The sequence below is a fragment of the Octodon degus genome, unplaced genomic scaffold (assembly GCF_000260255.1).
Source record: "Octodon degus isolate 3935 unplaced genomic scaffold, OctDeg1.0 scaffold00285, whole genome shotgun sequence".
Classification (NCBI taxonomy): domain Eukaryota; kingdom Metazoa; phylum Chordata; class Mammalia; order Rodentia; family Octodontidae; genus Octodon; species Octodon degus.
The window spans coordinates 1,125,389-1,142,972 of record NW_004524861.1 but is presented as its reverse complement, the minus strand read 5'-3'; the positions used below and the strand labels follow the sequence as shown (position 1 = coordinate 1,142,972).

The 17,584-nt window shown below is 49.8% G+C and overlaps 1 protein-coding gene across 3 annotated transcripts in view; it reads right to left on the bottom strand.

The window, feature by feature from the left end:
- Positions 1–4,942: 4,942 nt before the first annotated feature.
- CUNH10orf71 (chromosome unknown C10orf71 homolog) overlaps positions 4,943–17,584 on the bottom strand; it is a 25,174-nt gene continuing 12,532 nt past the window's right edge. For all 3 annotated transcript variants that reach the window (XM_023707244.1, XM_023707243.1, XM_004646965.2), the window contains exons 2-3: positions 16,834–16,936; positions 4,943–9,834 (exon numbers count right to left, since the gene is read on the bottom strand). In XM_023707244.1, coding sequence (XP_023563012.1) covers positions 5,489–9,712 — 4,224 coding nt within the window. In that variant the 5' untranslated portion in view covers positions 9,713–9,834; positions 16,834–16,936 and the 3' untranslated portion in view covers positions 4,943–5,488. The remainder of the gene's footprint in view (positions 9,835–16,833; positions 16,937–17,584) is intronic.

Sequence of the window (17,584 nt, the reverse complement as noted above, 5' to 3'; positions counted from 1 at the left end):
TCTTTCTTTCTTTCATTATTTTAAGATAGAGTCTTGCTAACTTACTGACTTGCCCAAACTGCCCTCAGACTTGAGGTCCTCCTGCCTCAGCCTCTTTTCTTTGGCCTCAACCCAGTTATTTAACACAAGAACACTGCCCAAAGCAGTGATATTGGCTGATGGCCTTCCTGGTACCAAGGAACATCTCCCAGGGGCCCAGTGACCATGGGCACTTTGAGCATCATAGGAGGCAAATAGAAGGCTGTGAACTTTGTCTCTAAAGTAAGCAGGAGAAGCTGTAAATGAAGACCTGTGGGGCTGGGCCCAAATAGCTCATGAGATGTTAGAATCTACAGGACACAGTGGAGGAGGCTGTGCACTCAGGACAGGAAATGGGAGGAGGAGGCTTGTAGGAGGAGGGGAGGGTGAGAGGGAGGGAACCAGAAGGGAGGGCTTCCCTGTGGGCTAGTCAGGAAGGAGGGTGCATGGGGATCAGGGACAGTGATGAAGTGCTGATGGCAATGAGGTGAGGGGATACCACTGGCTGCATATAGACAGTGGCCTGGGGATGGGGTGAATAGGCTGAGGCCACATGGACTGGGGCAGTACTCGGAAGTGGTGGGAACCACACCTAGGAAGCAGCTGGGACCATCAGGCAGTGCATCTGTGGGATTTGGGGCTAGCACAGGGGTCTAAAGTTGGTGGCTGTGAATCTGGGGCTTCCTCTTCTACCATGTTTTTCTTTGGAGTTAAGTGCGGTCATTTGCCATGGTGCTAAGAAGGCTGTCCTGGCTCACATTGGGCCTACGTCCCCAATTCTGCTTATTGCCCCCTGCCCCTTCGTGTGTTTGAAGGAGGGGGAGAGAAGAGGGTTGAGGCAGTTTACTTTGGGCTCCAACCACACTAGAGTGTGTCCTGTGGGCAGATGGGATGTATTGCACTGGGCAGACGACTTGTTAGGCTGTGTTTTTAAAAAACAAAATGTAAAATATACAGAACCCAAACTTTACCACTTTAGCCATATTTAAAAGCACATGAAATGACACTGGGTGTATTCATCACCTCTACCTCCTGACCTTTCCATCCTCATCTGCAGATTGGTACCTATCAAACAGCAAGTCCTATCCCCATGTCCCGGGTCCCTCACTCCTGATCTGGTAGCCACTGCTCTCCTCTCCAGCTGTAAATCACGCTGCACCATGGTTCTCAGAGCCATGGGATTGTGCTGCATTTTGTCCTTGTGCATATTTTACCGGTTTATTTCACTGATCATTGGGTCCTGAAGGTCCACTCATATTGTAGTGTGAATCAGAACTGCCTCCCTTCTCAAGGTGTATAATCATTCACTATATGGACAGACCAGATTTCCTGTATTTCCCACCCAGAAAGGGACACCTGAGTCGCTTTTCCCACCCTACTATCACGAGTAGCTGTTACGAATGTGAGTAGACAAACATCTTCTTGGGCCTGCTTTTATTTTTGTGTATTACAAATGCCCATAAGTGGAATTGCTGGACCATATGATAATCCTGTTTTTAGCTTTTTGAGGAACTGGCAGATTTTTCTACAGTAGTTGTACCATTTTACATTCTCATCAAGTAGTTCTGGTTTTTCCAAACCTAGCCAACATGTTTTTTCTCCATCTTTGGTATCGTTGTTTTAACTAGCTATCCTAATGAGTATGGCAGAGGCTTGCTCTAGTTTTACTCTACATTTCTCCAGTGACTGGGGATATTGAGCACTGGTCAAAGGTTCCTTGGAGGAACAATTTAAAGGAGCAGTTTGATGAGCCACAGGTGCAAGAGAGCAGCCCTAGGGTTGCCATGGAGGCAGTGTTGGCTGGAGTTGGCTGGAAATGACCACTGGGTTAGTTCTTGCCAGGGCTTACTGCCTCTTTCAGTTTTGATCGCTGCAATGGTTAATGGTGACTGTCAACTTGATTGGCTTGAGATACAAAGAGGAGACTAGTGAAGTATGCATCTTGGTGTGGCTGGGTGTCATGGGTGGGGCATGATCTCGGGGGTTAGATCTGGTGTCCGGCCTTCTTTTTATTGGTCTCTTCCAATGCTGTTTGCCTCCATGGTTTGATGGGTAGAGCAGCTTTCCTATGCCAGGCCCCTCTGTCGTATTTCTGCCTCGGATCCAGCTGACCATAAACTGAAAGCCCTGAAAGTATGAGCCAAAATGAATCTCTCCTTTTTTAAATTATGTGTGTGAGACATTTTGTGCTAGCAACAGAAGGCTGACTCAGATACAAAATTGGTATAGCGAGTAAGGTCACTGCTATGACTACCTGACTGTAGCGCAGAAGCTTTTGGATCTGGTTTGAGGTAGGAGTTGGAAAGGTTAAGAGATGCTGGCTAGAGAAATCCTAGAATGCTGTAAGTTGGGCTTGGTAATGTAGAGACCAGAAGGCCAGAACACTAACAGCAAGGCAGACAGCAATGGCCAACATCAGGAGGTTTCAGATGGAATGAGGATTCTATTGGGGATTGGACTAGGGCCATTCATGTTATGTTCTGGTAAGGAATCTGTCTATGTTTGGTCTAAGCCATAAAGCTTTATGAGGCTGAGCTTATTGGTAATGGAAATCTGACTGATACAGTCATCAAGGAAGAACAGGATGGTAAAAAAGCACAGGAATATGGAGGGAGCCCAGCCACATAACGTGGATGGGAAAAAGAGCACATAGCCTGAAGTTCCTCAGTTCAGAGGAAAGTATAGCAATGACCATGGAAGCTACAGGCAGGTGCCAACAATGTTACTGCATAGATGCCTTCCTGAAGGAGGACAGAAGGCTCTAACACACAGAAAGGATGGGGATGGGAGATGGGAGCCGGGCTTGGGTCTGGGAGCACTAATGACCTACAAGGACCAGGGAGGGTGGTATTCGTGTGATGGGGCCCACACTGAGATTGAGGAAAAGTGCTGAGATAGTAACGTGAATCAAAGAACAAACTACAGTTTAGCAAGTGAGGACCACAGCACCATGGTTTGGGTGTAGTTGTTTCCTCCTGTATTGCACCCATCTTTGGTCCTCTGTACCCACCAGTTCCCTTTCTGTTTCTCCCCCATCCTGTGACACAGCCTGTGAGCCTCACCAGGATGTGGGTGCACTCTTCTGTTTATAAAATACACAGCCATGGGTACTTTGTTATAGCAACACAAACTGAAGGTTGGCTTCCTGCCTGTGGGTGAGGTGGGCAGAGCATCCTCATCCATTACCATCCAGATATCCATTTGTGCCCTGGGCTTCACCTGTGGAAGGGAGCCTTCTGTTCTAATAAGTACTACCTTCCAAGCAGGGCCATTCAGAGTAGCTAGGCAAGGAAGGGAGGGTGTGGTGGCAATAGGGACCAGACTATCTAGGCTGCTGAGTGAGGCTGAGCATGTCCTGGAGGGCTCTGGGCAGGGCTAGCACCCACCTTGGTGGTCCTTGATGCTTTCTCCATAGGATTCCATGGAGAGGAGCAGGTCTTCTGAGCTCCCTGGAAGCCGAATGTCCACATCCTCCTCTGAGCCCTGCCCTGGAGGCTTTCTGCTCATGGATCCCTGGCCTGGCTGCAGCTGCCAGGTATGCTGGGCCAGGTGTAGTGCTCTGCTGTGGGGCAGCATTTAAGAGTCTGTCCACATCAGAGTCTTGGGGACCATAAGTGTCTACAACTTCCTAGCACCTGGGAGTCTGACAGGTGAGGTGCAGGTGGGGCCTGGACCTGTCTTGTTGTTAGGTTTCTGCTGGGTGACTACAGAGCCCAGACAGGACAGAACTTCACCTGGGGCTGGGCAGGGGAGAAGCTCACCTAGGCAAGAAGGATGAGCCCTCTGCTCTGATGGCCCCCAAGAGATGACATGGAAGAAGCCTGAGCATGACTTGGGGTACCAAATTCACTGACATGGCCCGGAGTTCTCTGCTCAGCTTGGACCTTAAACCTGAGTGAATGGGAGTCACACAAAGGACTGTGTCTTGTGTCATGTGTTACTTGGCTGCAATGCCATCCATTCAGGTTTGCCAGTGTGTCCTCATTTACACACAGATGCCTTCCATCAACGCTCAGGGCCACCCCAAGTATACTTGGAGCCTGGCTGTCATTTCCTGGAAGCCCTACACTTAACTGGGTCCTGGAAAGCTGTGATTCAGTCCCCATGACACCTGCAGCTGTCCCCATCTCAGTGCTTTCCACATTAGGGGGGACAGTGCTGGTCATTCCACTACTTTTCATCAGGACAGGTTCCTTTTCTGCCTGTGAACCTGACAGTGCTGTCCAGACAGGAGCCCCCCAGAGTGCCACCCAAAGTCCTCTATTCTGGCCAAGTGGAGGAATCAGCACTGCAGTGACCTGGGGAGGTGCAGACTGAGACCGTGGCAACATAGCCAGGGCCCCCCTATCTTCCTGATGAAGAAGTGGCGCTGTGTGTCTCCAAGGTCCTTAGGACTTGTTCATCATGGTCCTGCAGCTGCTGGGATTCTGACCAAGGAGAGATGGTTCTCAGCCCTGTTTTTCCCCAGAACCAGAACAGAGGCCTTCGCAGAGGCTGGGATGTGGGAGCTGCAGGAAGATGGGGTGTGCCACTCTGGGACCTTCTTGCTCCTCAGGGAGAAAGGTCGGTTATCCACCTCATCTTCCTGTGCCGATTTAGAGATTTTCCTCCAAATCCAGGAGGCTGAAGGATTCTTTTGAGGGCAGAGCACAGAAACCAGCCACTAAATCAAGGCCACCGGGGCCTGCCTCAGTTTCCCTAGACCATTGCTGGTGATAGACTTGGGGTTTTCTAATTTTGCCTCCCTGACACTATCGGGGGCCCTGGCCCAGAAAGGCATAGTAGGAGAGAACCAGGGGCCCCTGAGAGGCTCTTTTCAGGTCCTCAGGCCCTTTGTGGCTCTTGCAGCATGTGAGCTTGAATTTCCTGGCCCACACCCCCCACCGCCCACAGAAGAAAGACAGGAGTCCAGGGAGGGAACCGGGTTGGTAAACTTGCTTCATTGTTTTTGATGGTAGCTTTCTCTTTGTCAGAAAATAGCCCTGAGAGGCACGCTCCCTGTGGAGAACAAAACAATACCTGGTCTCATCCTCTTTTCTGCAAGGCTGCTGAGGTGACCTGCAGTCCGGCTGCTGTGTGTTGGCCTGCTCCAGGTGGCGCACTGCCACCCACAGCAGGGTTCCGCATTTCTGGAGCTCTCCCTGGCCAGCCCACCTTGGGAGAGGTTGGAGGCTGCTGCCCTGAGGCCCCAGCATCTGAGCTATATCACCCTGGAACAAGGCCCAGGCAGGGTAGGATGGCCAGGGGCAGGGAGGGGCAGCAGAGGCTAGCCATGAGAACAGCACCCTCTTCTGAGGGGCCTGGCAGACTACCACTTTCTTCTGGACATTTGGGATCTCAGATGGCTGAATATGGTTGATGCCTTTGTATACGTCTAGGGAGGGGAGGGGAAGAAAGAGACTGCCTGTTTGAAGGGACAGGATGTACGCTCTTTGGTTTGGGGGGGTAGGGGGTCAGTCTGTTGTAATCCTCAAGAAATGCCTTCAGTGGCAAAGTCCTCCAAGTCATCAGTGGAGATGATGGCCAGGCCTGGGGCTTCCACTTCTTCATCTTCTGGGCCTGTGGGTGGCCCCTCTGCATACTGGGTGGCCTTAAGTGGGTTGGTGTTACCCTGAGGCCCTGTGGTTGGCCAGGACCCTGTATCATGGACGCTGTGGGGCCTAGAGAGGAGGCCTTTCCCTAGGAAGGTGGGTGCGGAGAGCTGAGAAGAACAGCGCAGGGGCCTCAGCGCTGTGACGGGCACAGGCTGGAGGCCTGGGTACACCAGGTAGGGCATAGCCAGGGTGTCCTGCCCAGGGGGCTCTGGAGAGGCCCCTTCAGAGGCAGGGACTGAGACCTTGACGTACTTGCCAGTCTCAGGGTCATAGAAGGTCTTGATCTTCACCTGCAGGGGCAGGTCAAAAACGAAGTACTCCCCAGACTGAGGGTCCTGGAGGACCTTCTGCATGGCAGGGTAAGGGGGCAGGGGTGTCAAGGGTTGCACCCCCCATGGCCGCCTCCCCATGGGTTCCATGACACCTGACACGGAGTGGCGGTGTGAAGGAGGGGGCAGTGTGCGCACTGTGGGGAGCTGGGGACCCTCCCCAAGGGCCTGGGGCCTACGCTCTGTACCCTCCCGACCTTCATGGGCTTCCCTGAGCTGCTCAGGCACCTGCTCACTCTTTCTCCGCTTGCTTGCCAACTTCTTTGCTCGCCGCAGGGCTTTCTCAGTTTTGGGGGGCACTGCGGGGGGCTTCTCGGCCACCCTTTCCAGCTGAGTGGGAGGCTCAGATCTCTCAGGGCCCATGGCTATGTCTAGCAAAGAGCCTCTGGGGGAGAGTGCCCGGAGGTCCTCCCTGGCTGACTGGTGTTGGGCGTCTGAGCTGTCTGGCTCCCACACGAGGCTGTGTATCAAGTCTTCCCGCCGTACCAGCCTGGTGGAGCCAGCCCGGGGGCTAGCACTGCTGGAGGGCTCCTCAGGCAGCAGACCCAGGTCTCCAGGTGCCTGAGAAGCACTGTCCCAAAGGCTGCTGGTGGAGGGCGAGCAGGCACGGCTCTCTCCCAGGGAGCTGGGATTGGGGGACGTTACCATTTCACCCGGGATCAGTCTTCGCCCCGGTGGCCCTGCTCTGGGTGCAGACAGAAACTGGCCTTGGATACTTTGTTCTTCCCAGCAGGTGGCCAGTGTCTGCCTGGTTGGCTGCTCTTCCAGGTCACTCTCAGGGAAAGTGATGATGGGGATGTGTCTTGGGGCAGCTGGTTTCCTCGACCTGCTCCTCCCATCACTAGCCACGACTTCCTGTGCCCTATCGTCGGGTGGCTTCATCCTGTTGCCCTCTCCCACCAGTGGTGGAGATGAGAAAGTCTCCTCAGGGTCTGGCTGAGAGATGTCTGTCCATGCTCCCGTGGACGTCTGCCCAGGATTCTCCAGGGCCTGGAAGCCCATGTGCTTTGAGCCTGTGCCCCGCGTGTTAGCAGGTATTGGGGTGCTGGGCACAGCCTGGCTTTCTAGGACACCATGCCCTCCAGCATTCTCACCTGGACGTTGCCTTGGTGATTCTCCCTCTCTTTGGCCACCTCTGAGTGGGTCCTCTGAGGACATGGTCCTCAGGTGGGGCAGGATGATGGGTTTGATCACGGGAGTACTCCTTAGGGTGTTGTCTTTAATGGTAAATAGCAGATGCTTGCTTGCAGCTGAGGATGGAGAGGGGGTGGGGTCTCTGGCCTGTGAAAGGGCCATATCCCTATTTTCCACCATCCTAGAGCCTCTGTGTTTTGCTTCTTGAGTGGATACCCTCCCAGCTCTACCTGCACACAAACCTGTGCTTTGTGGTGCTTGGCCCTGGCTCTGCTCTTCCACACACATGTGTCCATTACTCAGGATGTTGCCTGTCTCTGTCACATGTCCCTTCTCCTTCTCACTGTCACCTGTACTCACATCCTTTTTGTCTTCCCGCTGGCTCTCAGAAAACCATATCTTCTGCTGATCATCGAATGAAGCAAAAGACTGATCTGAAGAGCTAGTGCTAAACTTTGTCTTCCCCCGGAGGCCAGGCATAAAGTCGGACTGGCTGTCACTGTAGAACACATCCTCCTCCTCGGGGGACAGAGGCTCTGGGGAGGCTTTCTGGTCCAGGTGTGGGTTCAGAAGCCCTGTGACCTGCTCAGGTTCTGTCTCCTGGGAGGTGGATTGCAAAAGCCTGTTCTCCAGCTGGGGGGTATTGGTTTGCTCTGCATCCTGCACATCCTCCTCCTTGGACTCCCTGGTGCATAGCTTCAGGGACAGGTGCTTCCTGGGGCCATGTCCCCTGCTGTCTGGATGCCAGGACCCAGAAGAGCCTGGCTCTGACTCCTGGTCAACAACATCTTTCACCTCGCTGTTCCTTCCTGCAGTGTTCCTTTTGACACAGAAGGAGGTCATGGTAGCGGTGGGAGGGGAGATGCGGTCGTGCATTGAGGCCTCCCCAGGTTGGGCTATAGAGTCCTGGGTGCCAGTGTGCGAGGTGGTAGGGGCCTTGGCCGGCCTCTCTGGAGATAGCTCATTTGGAGGGCTTTCCTCAACCCCATTGGGAAGCATGACTCCATTGCTCATGGGCTCTTGTTTGCCATCAGCCTTCCCTCGGGATTTCTCGTCCAAGCCTTTGGAGAGAGGCGAGTGACTGTACGTGCTCTTGACACACTTCCGTACATCTTTGAGGTTGAATAGCAGGCTCGGTGCTTTGGATTTGTAGCTGTCTCGCAGTGGACACTCACTGGGCTCCCGCTCCTGGTATCCATTGAGCTGCGCTGGGGGGGAGGGGCTGGCCTCCTCTAGTCGGCCCTCCGGTGACTCCAGGGCCTGCTTGGTGGGGATGATGGGTGTCAGGAGCTTGCTGATATTGAAAGGAGGATTGTGATGCAGGTCATGGTCCCCAGCCATGTCTGGAGTGTCATCCTCTGGGAGGTGCGCCTGTCCATTGTGCTTTGCAGGCAGAGAGGGGCCTCTCTGGTGGGTCTGTCTCTGCTCTTCCACAACATCTACCACCTTTTCCTTCCCTCCCCTGCTGGACTTTGGCTTCCTCCATGGAGGCTGTGTTGGCTTCACCTGAGGGTCAGGCTGTGGATTGGGTGATTTTCCTTCCATGTGGAAAGCCTGGGCTCCAGGGTCCCTGGTTCTCCAGGGTCCAGCAGTGGATAGAACTGCTGCAGCTGAACCATTTTCCTCCTGAGCACAGCTGGGCCGCACTGGGCAGGGGGAGACCTTGTGGGGCCGAGTGTGGGCTTCTCTTATGGGAAGCACATCTTCATAGTGTTTGAGGATTTTGTTCTCAGAGATACTTTCAGCCACATTTTTTCTCTCAAGCAACTTAGGTTGGTGGGCATCCCACGACTCGAAGGCACTGTTCTCGCTGTGCAGAAAAGTACCTTTGTGGGCCCACTCTTGGCCTCTGCTGGGCTCTGCCTTGGCTGGCTGGTGTGATGGAGAGGGGAACTTGGACTCAAATGAGCTGGCTGTACTGTCCGGTTTTGACAGGAGGCCACCAGAGCTGCGACGGGCCATCTCAGGGTTCTTTGGGGACTCTCGTTCTCCATGGCTCTGTGGGGGCTGATGACTGCTTTGGTGCACACTGGAGACTTCGGCAGGCACCCTCCTGACTGTCAGAAAGGCAGAGTCGAAGCAGAAGTTGACACTACTGTCAGGAAGAGGGGCAAATTTGGGGGGATTTTTGAGAGCTGGAGGCTTGCTTGGGGGTGGCCTACTGTCACAGCGCTGGTTCTCAGTCCTGTCGAAAGACTTGATCAGGGATGATACTTTGGAAACAGGCTTGTTGCTGCTTCGCAGGCCAGAAATAGGCACCTCCAGTCTCCACTGGGCTGGAGTGAGTGGGGGGCTGCTTTTGGGGTATTTGTCCTCCCCTTGAACATACTTGGGGAGCTGTTGGAAGGTGGCTGCCCAGCCTGCGTGCTCTGTGCCTTGCGGCGGAAGCTGGCTCCAGATGCCACTCTTCCTGTGGGCATGGCTCATGGTGCCCTGGTGGAGAGGCCCAAGCACTCGGTGGGAGCTGTCCGGGGACGTGGCCAGATCAGAGTCATGGAAGGAGGTGTCCTCAGAGATGCACAGGCTTCGGAAGGCCCGGTCTGTGAGGTTGCTCACCTCCCGGTCTGCATCATCCAGCACACTACCGATGCTGGAGGAGTCGCTGAAGCCATCTGTGCACTTCTTGTTACCCTGCATGTCCCTGTATGCCGGGGGCCTTGGGTTATGCTGATGTTGGAAAGGGAGGTAAACCCACGTCTCCTAAAATTGGAGCTTCCTATAGACCAGTTCCAATCTCAAAATGCAGATTTTCCTTTTCTCTGTAAAAGAAAGAAACGCGTGGCATGAGCAGGGTGTCCAGTGTAACAGCTCTACGCAAGAGTGCTCTGCTGTTCCAGGTGGGCAGTGGTGACTGTGGTGAACGATAATATACCACCCTGTGTGTCCAGCTGTAGCTGTTTTTAGTACAATTGCCATGACACTTTCAGGTGTGGCTGACCATTAAGAAGGAAAATAGGCAGCTTTTCCTCCTTAATGGAAGTGAGCCTCCTCTAATTGGCAAAATGCTAAGGAGAGCATGCTTGACACACCAAAGGCAATGAAAGTGAAAGCTGGACAGGCAGGACCACGCCAACCCAGAATACTTCCATGCGGCGAAGGGAACAATTGATAAAGTGAAAGGACAACCTTCAGAATGGGAACGAGTATTTATTTGCCAACCACATAACTGATAGAGGATTAATACCCCAAAATATATAAAGAACTCACATAACTCAACAGCAAAAAGACCAAAAACAAAGCAAAAGCAAATCACCCAACTATCAATTGGCAAAGGAACTGAAGAGGTATTTCTCAAAAGAAAAGACACAAATAGTGGGGAAAAGGTACTCAGGATCACTGCTTATCTGGGATGTGCAAGGAAAAGCACATACAAAACAAGATGATGAGTGTTGGAGGGTGTGGGAGGGCACGTGCGCACTGCTGCTGAGAATGGGCATCAGAGCAGCCTCGTGGAAAACAGTGCGGAGTTCCTCAAAGCACTAAACCCACAATGCCTTGTGATTCAGTATTTCCCCTTTTGCACGTAGACCTGAAATGACTGAAATCAGAACCTTAAAGGAGATGCTCATACTCCCGTGCTCTCAGCAGTGACGTTCTAAGTAGGAAGACGTGGAGCATCCTGAATGTCCAAGGATGGACCGACGGGCAAAGAAAGGTGCTCTATACAAGGAGTGCAGTGTCACTCAGCCTTGAAGGAAGAGGGACATCTCATCATTATTCCCAGCATGGGTGAATGCAGGGTTTTCATGCTAAGTGAAATAAGCCACACACAGAAGGACAAATATGCTACTGTTTGTGTGAGGGCTCTAAAGCACACCTCAAAACAGAGCAGAGGTAGTGGATACCAGGGGCTGGGTGGGCTGGGGGACAGCGAGGTGTTGCCAAAGGGCTTGAAATTTGGAGATTGCCCTTAAGAAACTAGGACTGGAAATCCCATTCAAGCCAGCTATCCCCCTACTGGGAATTTTCCTGGAGGAATTGAAAATGTCATATCATAGATATATGTGTATTTATGTTTATAGCAGCACAATATGTGATAGCCAAATCTTGGAAACAACCAAGATGCCTGTCACATGAGGAATGGTTAAAAAAGATGTAGTAGTTTTATACAGTGGTGTATTACTCAGCTATAAAGAATGATAAACTGGAAGCATTTATATTTAAGTGAATGCCACTTGAAGATATACTCATAAGTGAAATAAACTAGACCCACATGTGTAAATAGTGTATAGTCTCCCTAGTATAAAAAATCAAAAGAAGAAATACAAATAGAAAGGTATAACACAACTAAAAGGAAAGCGAGAACTTAAGGATTGGAAAACAAGGAGAGGGTAAGGAGAACAGCTGGGAAACAGGACAGGGACAAAGCCATACATGTCTACACACAAGATGGGCAAGGCAATGATCCTGAGAAACATCAGCAGGTTTTTGAGACTAGCAGTTAATTGGTAGGATTTTCAACCTGACTAACTATATATGCTGACACCTGTGAACCAAGCAACTGCACTGAAGGTAGCAATGTGTAATAGAAGGGTCACGCTTGGAATGCCTGTCATTCTGGTCTTCTAAATACATACTTCTTGTCATGACATTCCAATTATTACCATACTGTCTCACAAGTAAAAAAAAAATAAATGGGTAATAAATGAAAAAAAAAGACATGAGAAAAAGAAAAATATGTGACAAAGTATGTGACAGGACTGTCCTGCTACAATGCTGTATATGGTTAGATTTCTAAATTTCTGTGTAAAAATATGTATATTCCTATTTAAAACATTTTTTTTCTTCATATTCTGTAAGGACTTAAAGTTCAACACGTCAATACTTGATGGAAAATATCTGTTCCACATTATGCCTAAGATGTTTGATATTTAGACAGATAGGGTAAACTGAACTGTATATGTTACAGGGTAATAATAAGCTTCTCTTCTGGAGGGTTAACAACTTAATTTTGCAGATCAAAAGTTGGAGAAAAGGAAGGGCTGTAAGGTCAGCCAACATTTTGGACCTAGCCTTTCAAGGTCACCGAAGACTGAGTACATAGGAGATCCTGTACTGTAACATGTAACTCAGTTGTGCCCAAAATTTTCTGATCAAGGAGATTTTGGAGCCACAGAGGAATGTGATTGATGATGTATAATGTGCCTAAGGAGAGTCACATGGAGAGAAAACTTTCTCTCAGGCTTTCACAGAGAGAAAATTGGTCAAGCAATGGCCGTGACTCATTCACATGGATGACACTGACAAAGGATCTACAAAGTGTGGTGTAGGGTTACAGGATAAATCCTGAGGGGACTTGACTGATCTTATCAGATACAAAAGTTACATTTTTCGTTATAGAGGTCTTGCTTTATCTTGGTCTTTACCATCCAGCAGAAAAGTATAAAAATGAGGTAAAGTAAAGCCATATTAATATGCTGAGCTGTAAAAGGCTCTAGTCAACAACTTTTGTGGATAGCCCGCTACTATTGTGGACTGCTAGACTGTGTTGGATTGTTTTGCTGAATTCAAGCACCTATAGCATTTAGATGCAAATAGAATACCCATTTCTGACAGGACTAAACAAAAAAAGAGGATACAAAAACAGGATCATTTTGTATTTGTATATACAGAATAGTTGGGATAGATATACAGCTACTTTTGCTTAATTCAATGAGAAGAAAGATTTGTAGTAATAGTGTTTGTACAGGATATCCTGTCTGCTTCTTGTACTATGGATAACCACTAAGAAGATAACAATGTACAATGTGTTAATTATTGAAAATGTCCTATTAATCAGTTTTGAAACTGTCTCATTGATATTTGTTTCTCAATAAAACAAAATAAAAAAAAGAAATTTGGAGTTTTCAAGATGAATAAGTCCTAGAGACCCCCTGTCCATTGCAGTGCTTATAGTTGACAGCGTGGTACCAAGTATTTAGAAATTGACCAAGAAGATAGATCTGTGTTAAGTGGATTTCTCTCTGCACACATCCTGTTGGTTTGGTTCTGCAGAACCCTAACTGATACATAGCCTAAGCCAGCAATCATTTTTGCAAGCTCCCTGACAGCCCATGAGTTGTCCCCTCATCTCCTCCACTGCCTGGTTTATTATCCGGCTACTGAGTTAGACTTAGAATTAGGTTGTCTTTGTTGTCTGTCCCCACATTGCTCCATAAGCACTGGAGGTTGGGGACTGCTGGGCTCTGTGTTTGCTGTTGTTCCTCATCAAGAGAGTCCCCTGTAGGAAGGCATGGTCTGCAGAGCCTGGATGTCAGGCCCCAGATGCTTTGATGGCCCTGGATGTGGCCTGAGGAGGGGCTGGTGGATTGGAGGGGGCTGGGCAGCAGTTTGAGGTTGCCACTCTGCTCTCTTCTGTCACTGAAACCCTTCTCTGGGAGCGCATTCCCTATTGTCCCCAAGTAACTCTGCATCTCTGGGATCTCATGAGTTCTGCCTGCTCTTCTGCTGTGCTCCTTGCTCCTTCATTCTATTATCTTCTGTTTAAAAAACTGTCCTGAGACATATACAATCTCAAATTTGGCATTTTAACCATGTGTGAGGGTGCAGTTGAGTAGGGCCAGCCACACCACCACCTTCTCTGAGGCTGCTTCCTCATGGGGAACCGCAGCTCTGCCCCCCACAGCCTCTCCTGGGCTCTGCCTTCTTTTCTTCTACTTTCTATCTTGGGCATTCCTACATTTCTATCTAGGACCCTTGTCAGAATGGAGGTGTGTAGTATTTGCCCTTTTGTTTCTGGCTTATTTCTTTGGCATAAAATTTTTCAGGCTTTCTTACCTATATTGTAGGCTATATTGGAATTTCCTTCCTTTTTAGATAAATAATACATTACACTTTTCTCTCTTTCATTAATGTGTACCACACACACACACACACACACACACACACACACACTCATCTATTGATACCTGTGTGAATTGAATGGCTACTCCTCTATAGATAACACACTCAAGTCTCATGTAAAAAGCGCAGGACTTTCACGTAACCTACACAATCTTCCCGTATACTTTAAATTGTCTCTATATGACTAATTATGCCAAATGCAATGCAAATACTCTATAAGCAGTTATTTTATGCATTATTTAGGGAATAATGACAAGGAAAAACATCTGTAATTATTCATTATAGAGCCTTTCGGATGTTTGGTGTCCACTTTGCAGACAGGACCCTGAAGACAGGGAAGACCATGTGCATGTCCATCATCCACCAGTGGACACTCAGGTGGGCTTCCAGCTCCTGTGGATGATGCTGTGTGAGTGAGGGAGTGCAAATGTCTCTTTGAGAGTTGGCTTTCAAGTCTCTGGGGTCCAATTCTTCTGTACCCAAAGTGGGATTGCTGGATCATATGATGACTCTGTATTTATTTTTTCAAGGGCCCACCAGGTTGCTTTTCAGAGGGGTTAGACTACTTTGCTTTCCCACCTTGGGGTTCCAGTTTCCCTACATCCTCCTCAGCACTTGGTATTTCTTATTTTTTATATAGCACACACCCTCTGATTATGGGATGTGCATGTCACGCTGTCTCTTGTATTCTGAGGGTGGTGCTTCCTGTGGGGATGCTGAGCATGCCAGGGTTCGTGCACTTTCAAAGCCTAGAATGTCCCATAATGAGTTTGTGAAATGCTCTATGAAAGAGCATTGAGTGGCCCTGGAAGGGCCTGGGTTGGGGAACAATGAGCATCTAGCAGGGAGCTCTTATGTTTTTGATGGGTGAAGGGACTCCTGTTTCCCACTGCCCTGTTCACAGTGGCAGGAGCTGGTCAGGTGGTGCCACTTCCCTGCTTGCCCTTTATGACATCAGCCAGTGCTCAGGAGGAGGGTGACAGTCTCCCAGCAGGTGAAGGGTCCCACCTGGCTGCACTCAGCCCCCTAATTGGCTGCTGCTGGCTTCTGGGGCTCAGTGTCCTCCCTGCCTGGATGTTTGGAGCCACATGGGCCAGCATTAATTGTGCCTCCCGGGGTCCCACTGGGGGAAGAGCTGCTGTGCTGTCTGTTCTTCCTTTTACACCCTAGGATCTGGCCTGTGTTGGGGTCTGTTGTTCCTGGACTCTTAGTTACAGTTTTTGGAAGTGCACAAAGCCCATTCACGGCAGGTGGCTGGGTCTCTGAGTGAAACAGCTATGTTATGGTATGTGGAGGACAGGGCGCTGGGGTCCAGCAAGTGGCTGAGTGGACCTGGCACTGTGATCTGTGCTGGGAAGCCTCTCTCATGCTGCGCACCTCTGCCTTGAACACCAGGCTGCCTGTTGCCTAGGATGTACACACTCAGGAGAACATACCTTTGTGGAAGCTCACAGGAAGGGACAACAGGGACCCAGGTGGTGGCATGGGAGGTGGACTCCTCTGACCTCCAGTTTCTCATACCCCTCATTTTCTACCTGCTGTCCCCTGAAAACCTGGGAAAGCCAAACATTTGTATCACAGCCTCCCTGCAGCCAATGGGACCAGATTATAGGGTTCTAGTTCAAGGGGCAGAAGCAACTAGACATCTGAGAAAGGCCTTGTCTCCTGACCCAAAGTGTGGTCCCCATCGAGTGGGGCCCTTTCTTCCCACTCTCAGTGACATCCAGATGGAAACTGAAGACACAGCCTTTGCCAACCTCACACTGGGCCCCATGCCCATGGCCAGAATGGTGTGTCGGAGCATTGGTGGTGTCAACAGCGCTGGAGACTTCTAAGAGTTTGGAGGGAGGACATGTCCCAAGCCTCAGGAGCTCTTTGAGGAGCAATTGTGACCCCTGATAAGGGTTCACCTCATCTTCCCTTGCTACTGGTCTGGATGTCCACATTTTCTCTTTTAAGAGGATCTGAGACAGGCTGGATCAGGGCCCACCTAAGGCCTTCATCTTTATTTCCGTGAGGTCCTGGAGCTAGAGCAGCAACATGTAGCTTCTTGGGGGACCAAATTCAACCATAACATGGATGCATTCAGTCTGCAACCCAAAGGACAATGACCACCAAAGCCCATCTTGCTGGGGCTGCAGCATTGGCCATGGGTAGCCATGCCCTTGGTGACAGACCCACCCACACTGAGGGTCATCAATGGGGCCCAGGGGAACTGAGTGGCTTTCTCTACTCTGAGTCAGATTTCCAGTCCTTAGCATCCCCCAGGACAGTGTGTGTGTGTGTGTGGGTCTCCTCATGTCCTGAGTGCTAGGATTTTGAACCTGGCCATGGCTGGTAAGGAAGCCAGGAAGTGGGGTTCCTACACTTCCACTCCAAGATAAAAATGGGGTTGGTTCAGATCGAAACCTAGAATCTCTGAGACATGTAAAAGCCCTGCTTTCTGTTTGTAGGAATTGTTGTGATTTTTGAATACTCCCCTAAGAACCTTAATTTTGGGGACTTGTTTCCCCCTGATGTTATGTTGGGTCTTAGGATGTGGAATCAAGATGCATGGCAAGGCTTCCAGGCCAGCGTGGAGATGATGCTCAGCACAGGGCCAAGGATGGCTTGGTTTTCCTAGGATCCAGGGGCTCTGGTGATGCCTATCCTGCTATCTACTCCTGGACGCCAGCATCCATTTTTTTTCCTGTCCCTGTGCCTGGTTTCTATAACCTGTGGTCCTCACTGGTCTTCCATTCTAATTCTATCCTGATTCCAAACAGCAATGAAGATGCTCACAGACATAGTGCCAAGAACTTGCCACGGGCCAGATGACTATGGACTGGTGCTGGAGGGGCAGGTAAGCTTTCCTCTTTCAAGTTCATTACCACACATGCCTGTCTCAGGGACAGGGAGCTAGCCCACACACCCACCTGTTACAGCAGCGGGGGCTGCATGTGCCGGTCTTATTGGGCTTTAGGGTCTGTAGTTTCCAAACTTCTTTTCTTGTTCACTTTTGATATCATCACAGCCCCCCTAGAAAGAAGAGGGAAAGTAATTTTAGAGGAACCCAAATGGACCAAAAGGCCAAGAACATGCTCTTTGGAATACTATCTTTAAACACCAGTAACATGGTTATAATTTGTAATGCAATTGACCTGTGATCCTTTTTAAAAAATTCACACACAAACTCAACAAAATTCCAGACATAGGCATTTTTAGGGAAAATCAGCACAAGGTTAATTCATATTCCTTCTAATATTCATGCATTTGTCCACCATCCAAGCAGTCTTCAGGAGCCTATTTTAAGCCTTTGGGAATCCTAATACAATTGGCCCAGTTGTGAATTTATTATTATTTATTTATGTTTTGCTAGTAAAATTTGACCAAAGGGTCTTTGCTCACTCAATTAGCAACTTGGGTTTGCAACACAGGGAACCAGTGTGACCAGATTCCAGCGGCGGCAGTATCATCGATGTTCGATTTATTGTTGGCAGGAGGTTGCAGTGTCTATTGTTGCAGCTAAAACAACCAAAAAGCTGTCTGGGAGGCTTTTCAGAGTGCACAGGATGAAGTGCAAACTAATTAAAATAACCCCACTCTGCAAATCTTCAACGCAAGCCCTGGGGGCTTCCATAAGACCTTCCTTATACTTTGATGCCTGCATATCAATCTAGTCTGAGA